The 10,434-nt window shown below is 35.3% G+C and overlaps 1 protein-coding gene across 1 annotated transcript; it reads right to left on the reverse strand.

Moving 5' to 3' along the window:
* Nucleotides 1–6,389: 6,389 nt before the first annotated feature.
* Nucleotides 6,390–10,429, reverse strand: LOC113500252 (piggyBac transposable element-derived protein 1-like). Its single transcript, XM_026880958.1, has 2 exons — nt 9,031–10,429; nt 6,390–6,523 (listed from the first exon to the last, which is right to left on the reverse strand). Exons 1-2 carry the CDS (start codon nt 10,427–10,429, stop codon nt 6,390–6,392), a joined length of 1,533 nt encoding a protein of 510 aa, XP_026736759.1.
* Nucleotides 10,430–10,434: the final 5 nt, after the last annotated feature.

The following is a 10,434-nucleotide window of genomic DNA, read 5'->3' on the forward strand; positions in this document are numbered from 1 at the left end:
GTATCGCCCACCCTTCACCGCTTCCTAAGTGCTCTAGCTGTGAAGAAGAAACGGCGCAACAAACTCCACAACATAGCACGCTGTCGTGCTGCTGTCTTGTCTGAGGTACATGATAAATGAGCTCCCAGCAATATAACTATAATGTTTACCGCTGCCGACCCGAGGTGTCCCAGACAGAGCCTGCATATCAATAACTCCAGGACTAAGAAGGTTCAGATGAGTCTGGCAGCCCTTCGATTGACGCCTTCTTTCGGAGACCTTCCTGATACCTTTAAAGAACCTTCACAATTCTTGAATCGTGATTAGTATTCAGGAAATTAATAAAACTGCTTACTTCGTATAACGGTAATATTATTCTCACTCGAATAGTAAAACATTAAAATCTCTCTACAAGATGTCCGATCAAAAATTTAGAATGCCTTCTTTTCTTTTTTAAATTCCCGCCTATAATTTCGTTGCCGACCGAACGAAATGTAAATGTATATCTCAATCTCTTAGTTCAATCGTTCATCATAGTCTAACGAAGTAATGTGTATTTTGAATCTATCAACTTACTAATACCGATTAACACTTGATTAACACATATAGATCAAATGTCATCGAATAGGGTACTACAAATATTTTTAAAATATATATCATTATAATAATTAAACTAGACGAATTTGTAAAGCGATATTAAATAATCATGAATTGACTTGACTTGCTGAACACATAATGCTGAATAAAGTTTCGTCATTGAACAAGAACAAAACAAGAAATCGGTAAGTTTTTCCGATCGTTATTTGTTCAGCAAGTCAAATTCAACCTAGCACGTATTGTGTTAATAAGGGGCGCGGCGGAGGTGCAGTATTTTTTATGAATTTTGACTGATTCTGATTTATTTATTTATTTTTATTCGTTAAATATACAATTACAATATGTAGTGCTCCACAAAACCGGTTTATCGGTTTGTCCATGGACGAGTCGCAATTTAGTTAAGTTTACACTTAAGTTATACATATAAAAGTTATACACATTATTTACATATTATTTAACAAGTAAAAATAATGGCGGGATTTGACATTGCCATCTTGTTAGACATATAAATGGATCTTATCTTACGTAGAACTTATAATTTTTATGTACCTGTATAAATAAATATCTGTGTCAGGGTTAGTTGCTGTAAATTAGCTTTCGTTTCTGTTATTCTGTGTCTTCTATGATACACAAGTGTTTTTTTCGTAAATTGTGACGATGAATGTCTTAATAGCATGGCTCAAACGAACAACGTTCACTTATAGCTCATGAATTCTCTTTCGAACGGTATTATATTATGGTAGCTAACACTATAAAATAATTGTAATAAACAATTTGTCATGTTATTTAAATCCATTGGAATCTTTACAACTTCTAGTCGATTTAACTAAATTCAAACATTTATGATTTTATAATCTGTAATCATGAATCAGCATGTTGTTTTATTTTTTTAAGTCTTTTAGTCTGTGGTCGCCGGCGGGCGGCGTGCGTCGACTGGTCGAACTAAATCAATACTTTGTGCTCCAGTAATCGGCACTATCGGCATTCGGCAGTAAGTACACTAAAACCTAATAAAATTGGAACGATACTAAGTTATAATGTCAACCAAAGTATTAAAAACTTCGCCACCGGTTTGCCGGGAATCGATAAGTCGTTATATATTAGCAGTTCGTAATCGTTTCCCCGTCGTCCTGGGTATCTCAATTACTTTATTTATTAAGATTATAATTATATTATCCGCCGGACAGCTTGCATATAATTATTTATTCATCCAAATACAATGTTGAGGTGAGCTGTCTGTGAGTGGCGATACAACGGAACCTGAATGCCCCCAGGGGGTCACTCTGTAGGACTCCCAGCTCTTTCTTGACTCATACGGTTGGCTCGAGAGGGGTAAATGATGTAAAAGATGTTCGAGGTTATAAGTAACTTCGTTAGAGCGAAACAACAGGCTCGGAAATCCGCTCCGGGTCTGACATTGGTGCTGCCAATGTTCTGTCTATTGTGGCTGCAATGAGCGGTAAAACACCAGCTGCTAATTTATGTACATAATCATTATGTAGCAAGGCAGGCCAATTCTTTGATAGATGTTCTAACACCTGAAGAGATACAAATAATACTATCTCATCTCAAAATGGGTTTCACAAATGTTAACGGGGTTTCTTGCCTTGTCAGCAAGGTACAGTGGTTATTAAATATCTCTTGCTCGCTGTAAGAAGTAGTCTTTATGGTACTCGGTGTTCGTTTTTTTGTCTTGTCATGGTATTAATGAGAATATTGGAATTTGGTTGTGTTGTGGAAAGATCTAAAGTCTGAGTAGAAACCTTTCGGGCTATCCAACTGTGTGGCTGACTTCTTTAAGTTATTTGTGATATACAATTGATTTCATGCATAATTTAAATAAAGAAATTTAGAAGAAATAATGATGTGAACCTGTTAGTTTGACTAGAAGTGAGAAGTACCTTCTCAGAGTTCATTTTGACATGGTAGCCTGGTAGACATTTTCCTGCATACCAAAATGTATTTATTTATTAATTGAGATGAAGATGATTATAAGAAGCCGATGACAACTTGTGAAGGCTTGAGGTTGTTGTGTTCATTTGTTTTTGGAGGTGTGTTTTTCTAACATCAGATGGTAGTGATTGTACACATAATACAATATTTATCGCAATACAATGGAGTTTTAGCTTTAATAATTTAATGAATTATGAATTTTATGTATTAATTTGTATTAATGATAGTCTGTGTATTACATTTATATTATTCTTTTCTATTCTATGTATGTATTCATCCAATTGAATAGGTACTTAAACAACGAACAAAGTTAACAATGCAGTCAAAATCCATACATAATGTTCTTGCCAAACCGCAAATATAAAATTGTTTTCTATGGCATATTATTTTTTAATGTTTTTATAATTTTTCCTTTATATGTGGCTAAGGACCTATCTTGGTGCAAAATTTGAAGTTTCTAAGTCTGCTAGAAGTACCTTAGATTTTTGATGATCTGTCAGTGAGTCAGTGAGTGACAAAATGGTGTAACTTTGATCGACCGTAACTCCTAAACCATTAATTCAATTGGCATGTAATTTCGAACTTAAGTTTGTTCTAATGCCTACTATTATTCCCCGAAAAGCTAAACTCCTAGCTTTGTCCACGTCGAAGATACAGGGGGGGCGAAACAGCCGCGAATCGCTTCGAGAAAAGATGGTACGGCCGTGCCCGTTTTGCTCGAGACTTGGCAGGGGCACTGCCGTGCCCTCAGATGACCATATATTTTCGATGAGGTTATGGATGTGCATTCCAGCTGCACACTAAGTCTGCGGTGACCATAGCCTATATTTTTGCTGGTTCGTTTGGCATGTACCATCTCAATGTACAGCGTCCTTGAAATGCTTCCAAGTTTTTCAACAACTTTTTGCCGTCTTTGTTCACAAGTTTAAATGTCAATAAATCAAAGATATTGAATGAAGAAGTGAAACCATTGGTGTGACTTAGTAGCAGTACAAATGTCCAATCCAGAAACATCTGTCACCAAAAAAATATTTGTTAACGAGTGTGCACCATGCATCTTTCCAAAATAATAAAGTGAACAATTACATATGTGATTTACTCTATATCGTCCGACGTCACCACGTCTCGTCAGTCGTCGTCGACGACAGTGTAATATCTCGAAAACCTTCATTTAATAGGAAACAACTGTATAAAGATGTCAGGGTATTACTAGTAATGAAATGAAAGAAAAGGAACTTACGTCGTTAATCCAGAAACAAACAATACAAGGTGGCATGAATTTGTTGTCTGAGAATGATGTAAGAATTCACATTTAACTGACTATGAAAATAAAACATTGTATTTGGAAAATCGTGATTTTTATTGTAGTTATTAGAATCATTCAATATAGTGGCAAAAATACTCAATGTTTAGTTAACTAAAGGTAAAAAATCTTGGTGTCTTTTTAATATTAATTTATTTGATTTGGTAATCTTCATTTAACAAAATGACACATCAAGATTGTTCATTACCTGTTAAGAAATAAATAATATAGAATAAAAAACAGCAATCTGACTTTTCAGTTATTAACAGTAATTGGAAAAAATTGATTCACTGTTATTGTAACGGTTTTGTGGGGCTTAGTTAATAAGTTACCTACCTTTTTGTTTAAAGACAAGAAATTTCTTTTTTTTTTATATAAAACATATGTTTTCATTACATCGGACTGCTGCTTTGATTATTTTCAAATTGAAATACACATGTGGTTGTCAAACACTTTTATAAACCTTCATATATTAATCTGTTATTTTTTTTTGCTGATAAAGTTCATTTATTATTTAATACTTTCTGAGTTATACAATAAATTAAACTAAACTAATATTTACATTTTTAAAACTATATCAATACAAAATGAAAAATATACATAATCCATTAATTTGGCTTGCTTTATTTTATTTTATTTGCGATTTTATTTTATTATCTTTTATTATAAAGGGAAAAGATACAGAAATGTATAGTTTTCGAGCTATTTCAAATTTTAGTTTTGAGGTTAAGTCCGGATAACGTCTCAAGTCCAATGTAATATAATCTCAGATTTTGAATAAAAAACTAATTTTAGCTCTATCTTTAGCTTGAGGGGAAAGTTTGCCCTCATGTCCCCAGGAAACAACACAAAAATAAAACAAAATTTAGATAATTATCTATATATTCCATAAATATTTTTTATGCATTCAATTAACTTGACAAAAGGGTCATATGTGTTTTTCCACCCAGCACTTCCACATATATTCAACTATTACATCTCCAAAATTTCCTGGGTGGTTAGTTGTCTTTTTTTAAAAACCTCTTGACGACTTTCCATTGGGACTCAATTCTTTGGGTATGAGTCCTAGGCAACTAATGGGTTTTCAGGGTCTGAATGATTCACTTTTTATGAATACATATAACCATGTTGCGCCAAGCCGTCATATGCCCTCCAATAATCTGTATGAATTGTTGTCGCCTCAATTACATGTGCGATGTGTGATGAGGGGAATTAAAACATCTGAAGATCTCACGTTGTCCGGACAGACTTCTAAGTCTTCTAACCGTAGATCTTCGCTTCCATCTTCAATTAAACCAAGAACCCAGTGCCCCTCAATCGAACGTCCTACAACAAAGATACAAAGGGGGGCTATTTTGTTTAATTTATTTTCTTACTTATAATAATTGCTACTCTATGGGCCTTTCTCTACTAACTGGAAACTTGTCTATTGACAGTTGTCCCAACCCTATTATTCTAAAAAATAAAAAATATAATATGTTAAATCTATAGATAGTTATAATAAATATACATGTAAAAAAGAAACCATTGTAATTATCCCTTATTTTTCGAATTATAGGCAATTTTGTAAAAAATGGCGACAGAGGACTGTTTGGCCACCCAGAGTACAGTTTACGTCAATGTTTATATGAAGAAAAACACAATATTAATTATTAAATGTAATCAAATAAATTCTCTTCTTTATTGAATACTGTATCACATACAGAATTTAAATACTTATATTTATCAGGAAAAAATTGCGAGCTGAGCTAAGTAACGAATTAAAATAATTATAATCAAAATTAAGCTTAGGTACTAACAATCAGCCTTGTTTACTTATCAATGCAGACTTATTTCTCAAAAACAGGTACAGGTGTATTAAAGTAATACAATATTCGTTTCCCTTTTAGGGCAATATCTGGGTTAGGAAACATAATTTTCATCGACTCTGAATGTGTGTCCTTTGTGATCACAAATTTTTAAGAAGGTTACTGTTAGTTCGCCTTCTTCCGTGTCTATCTTATTGATTACTGCTGTATAACAATATTCAGTCTTTCTTACTAGAAATTTAACCAAGACGTAATCATCGATGGTGTAATTCTGTTGGTTGATTGAACTAGGTCCAGCCAGTGCAGCGTCGTCGTCGATCTCCATTGTGGAATCCTGTGAGTTGTCCATGTTTTGACTTTCAGAGTCTGTGTAAATATCATCTACGTTAAGTTTTGTCTTGTTTTTGTACTCTAACACTCCCAAAATGCTGGCAATCGTCTTCACAAGTAGGTACCTATAGAGCGCAGTACGTTATCCGGAACTGTGTAAGAATAGCAGCATTTCCCTGCCCTCTTTAGGCCGAATCTGACGTATAGAATCGCATTTAAAGTTTTTATCGACGAACGGTTGCGAAGTTGAGTATTGGGCTGAAAACGTGTTCAATTTCTGCGTTGGAATGAGGTAGTGATAATAATGATATTGCTAACTGAGATATCTGCAAAGTAGTGCAAAGGGGTTATTACCAGCTGCATCTTTGTAATCAATTACTTCATTTCAGAATTCTACAGTGGAAGATGTGCGTTCCCATTTAATGTGCACTATGTTTCTCCATTGAGACGATGAGCCTATCCATTGTAGGTGCATCCACTCGGAATTCTTGGGCAATGTCGATTAGAGAAGGCTTGACTGCTTTTAAAGTTTCTTCTACTGCAAATAAAGATACTGCAACAAAATACACAAATCTATACCTAATATATCGTCGTTCATTTTGCAATTAGTCCTATGTCAAAAATTACTAGTTTACAGGAGAGTAAAATATCATTGTCCCTGGAAAAAATCCTTCATGACACCAAAATGTTTTTTAACTAATGGTTCTTACCTATTGTGTTCTATTAAATGTGCGTTTTGAAACTTTCATAAATAATTATATTTTGTTAGAAATTAGACATACATAGAACATATTGTAACTACAACTGACGTAAAATTTTGTGACATATAACATATTGATAGTTTATTTGTATGAAATAATACACAAATAATTTCGAATAACAGGTATAATATTTATGAAAGTTATTAATTATTAAAGAAGGAACAATAATAAATAAGTATAGTTACGAAAAAGTTACATTATTGGATGTGTTATTAAAGTTTTGCTGTCTTAAAATCATTTTGCACGAATCGCTTTATACCGTTTCTATAGATGATGTCCCACAAAGATTTTGTTCAATTACCTGCGAGTCAATAATCCTATACTCATCTGTAGAGACCGGATAATATGCAACATAAGAAGCTTGAAATATGCATGACAAACTGACAGAATATGCAACATTAAATGAGTTCGGGTATGTGAGAAAAATTGGTGCAAATTACAGCTATGTTTTTTTTAATGGTAGAATCGTTAAAAGCTGTCTGTGACTCACAAATTGCTCTTGACTCGGCACTGTCGAGGTCATTTACCACACCTTGGATGGCCTCAAAATGTTCATTGTAAAACAGTACAGCTTCTATCCATGTCCCTCATCGGGTTACAACTGGTTCGGGAGGGAGAGGAACATTTGGTATTTTTTCTTTGTAGGTTTTAGTACGAGCAGGTGCCTTAAGACACACTTTTTTTGTTGATGAAATCAGTTTATTTACATTCCCAAATGTGGATCGTACTTCTTCAGCAAGTCGATGTACTCCATGGGCAAAACACGTTACATGAATCAAATTGGGATAAAATACTTAGAGGGCCTTGGCTGCTTTGATCATATAGGGAGCAGCACCTGAAAGAAATATAAATACTCTTTCTTCTGCAGATGATTCAGGAAATATTTTTTTTATACCCTCGTTTACAAATCTGGCCATCGTAGAATGATTTGTTTTTTCTAATTCTTTGCAGGCCACCAAATGAAGGAGAAGGTTCTAGTTTCAATGTACCAACAATTAAATTAGCTATATAACGACCACAACTGTTGGTAGTTTCGTCAGCTGAAATCCAAATAAGGTTCTCCTTCAGTTCATTACGTATTTCTTCCATAACATTTTTATAAATTGTTGGTATATAATTTTTACGCAATGTTGACTCGTCTGGTATATTTTGATTTAAACAATATTTTCGCAGAAAGTTATTGAAAGTAGAATTTTTTAGTTTATAGAGAGGAATATTACTTGCAAGCAATGCTTCACATAAATCCATGCTAAACTGGTTGTTTTGTTTATATTCCGAGCTAGAAGCAGAAGCGGTTATAAGCTGTTGTCGTGGACCTTTTTTCTGCAATCCTGCGACGTGAACACTTGTCTTGACATGTTGGTCTATTTGAAACTTTTTTGTGCACGAAATGTTTTTCTCGCAAACTCGACAATATAAAACATTTCCGTCGTAAGTAAATGTTCCAGGAAATTCACTTATCCACGAAGACACACTTTTTTTTCGGGAGGCATTGTACACACACAAAAACTTTTAACTGCAGATGAATTATCCGAGCACGAGCGTGTCAACAATCAAAGTAATAATGACATGCATAATAGGTGGGTAGCGCGGTAGGCGAGCGCGCGGCAGCGCGATCATTTGTCTCTTTCATTTTTTGAGTACCTACCAAAACAAAATACGCGCGGCTGCCGAGTGCGCTACGCTCGGCTCGCTAACTCAATAACATGTTTTTTATTTTTTTATTTGTTATTGGGTAATTAAGCCAAAATAAAAATACACGTGTTTCATAGTTTTTATTTATTGTAATTATTTTCCGAAAAGAATTGAAAAATAGGGAGCGTTGCCTAGGGGCAACACTGAGTTGTAATCTTAAAAACTATACATATAAAAGGAAGTTATGAGAGATGGAAGTTCCTGAAGCAGTTCTTGGTTTTGGTATAGCATAGACCAACCCCGCATTTTTCGCATGTATTGTGAGTAAATCCAGTACACTTTGGAAACTTGTACCTAATTTTTTTGTCAGACCATTGGGGACAGTGCCCAATCTGGTCTTGCCGTACTGCCATAGGAGGTGCATGCTGTGCAGGTCCTTTATGTTTTTTGGCTTGTATCTCGTTTTCCAGCGAACGGCGACTAGACATACTAGGCTTTGTACCCAATTTACAAAGAGTAACTGCAACATCTAGACGAAAATCTGCTGATGATAAACGACACGAAAGGCCGTTGTCTTTACAGACTCTTTTATAAAGCAACCATGCGTTTGCCATTGTGAGATCCAAGTAATGATAAAATAGACGAATTTGCCATCGTTTGCTACGCAACTGTATCTTGTATATCGCCATGATGCTGTCAATGAGGTCAACACCACCCATGTGGCGATTGTACTCTCCTACAACGTTCGGACGTTTTATGCTCTCGTACCTAGAGTTCTGTTTGTCCCATCTGCGAACATCAGTTTCAGGCTGTATTCCAGCAAAAGTAGAAACCAGAGTGACAATTTTGTTATCTTTCCATGCCACATTAGAAATGTCGGTGCCATTGACGTCAGCTACATATTCTTCTGAATGTCCTCTGGGTTTTTTCAATAGTATCTTTTCTGGTTGCAACTTACAGTCTGGGATTCTATTTCTTCTAATCGTACCAAGACTGTGAATGCCTTCTTTGGCCAAATATTCCAACAGACGAAGAGAGGTAAAGTAATTGTCAAAATACAATTGGTAATTTTGATGCCTTGGAATTAAACGCGCTAACCTCATGACGACGTTGGATGCTGCGCCCAAATCTGGCTCTTCTGGAAGAGTAATGTTTTCCTTACCAGTTTCAATTTCTGTTTTATAGGCATAACCAGAAACGCCACTCAACACATAAATTTTATAACCCCATTTATGTGGCTTTTGAGGGTTGTATCGCTTCAACACATTCCGTGCCTTAGTGGAACACATTTGCTCGTCAACACAGAGGTGTTCTTCCAAAGGAACCTTTTTGTAAGCTGCATTTAGAGATTCAACCACTGGTCTTATTTTGAAAATTCTATCATAACCAGGATCGTTTCTAGGTAGATTTTTACTATTGTCATTGAAGTGTAAAGTTTGGCGCACTTTCTCAAATTTATTCAATGGCATAGTATCCTGTATTATTGGGGTACCAAGTATTGGGTTCCAGTGGTTCGTAACTCTGGGTAATCGGATAAGAGACATTAGATAAACCACGCCCATAAATTGCCTGATATCCATTTCTGTCACACGAAAAGTGCTATTAGGATCATTCTGAACTTGGTAAAGATTGGTCTCTTCTGATATCATCTTGATAAGCTCTTGTGGAAAGAGGTAAAAGAAAAACTGGATAGGGGTTTCTAGTTCTAAAAGTTCAGTGCCTAAGTTCATGTTACCCTTGAATCTAAGCTGCTCAGAATTTACCTGTAGGCTCTTCTTCTTCCAGCGTAAATTCAATTTAGTAGGTTTCGTTGCAGTTTTATTTGATTGATTGCTTTGAGCTGATGAAGGAAGAGGACCGTGTGATGCAGTTTCAGCGCTTGGAGGTGATGGAACTGAGCTTTCGTGGTTACTTTCTAAGGTTTCTATTATAGAATCAACGTCGATATCTAAGGTGGAAGTATTGTCTTCAAAAGTTTCTAATTCGGGGGAAAAATCTGGGTCGGCGAGGCTGTCATCGTCGAAATCCAAACCGTCCTCACTGTCATCATCATCCTGCAGCATCGAGG

Source organism: Trichoplusia ni, chromosome 13 (genome assembly GCF_003590095.1).
Source record: "Trichoplusia ni isolate ovarian cell line Hi5 chromosome 13, tn1, whole genome shotgun sequence".
NCBI lineage: Eukaryota > Metazoa > Arthropoda > Insecta > Lepidoptera > Noctuidae > Trichoplusia > Trichoplusia ni.

Bases quoted from the DNA above. Each gene is read 5' to 3' on its own strand.
- LOC113500252 (XM_026880958.1), bottom strand. From the start codon at position 10,429: ATGCTGCAGGATGATGATGACAGTGAGGACGGTTTGGATTTCGACGAT. The intron at 6,524-9,030 runs GTAGCAAACGAT...ATTTTGTTGCAG, and splicing joins GATATACAAGATACAGTTGC to TATCTTTATTTGCAGTAGAA.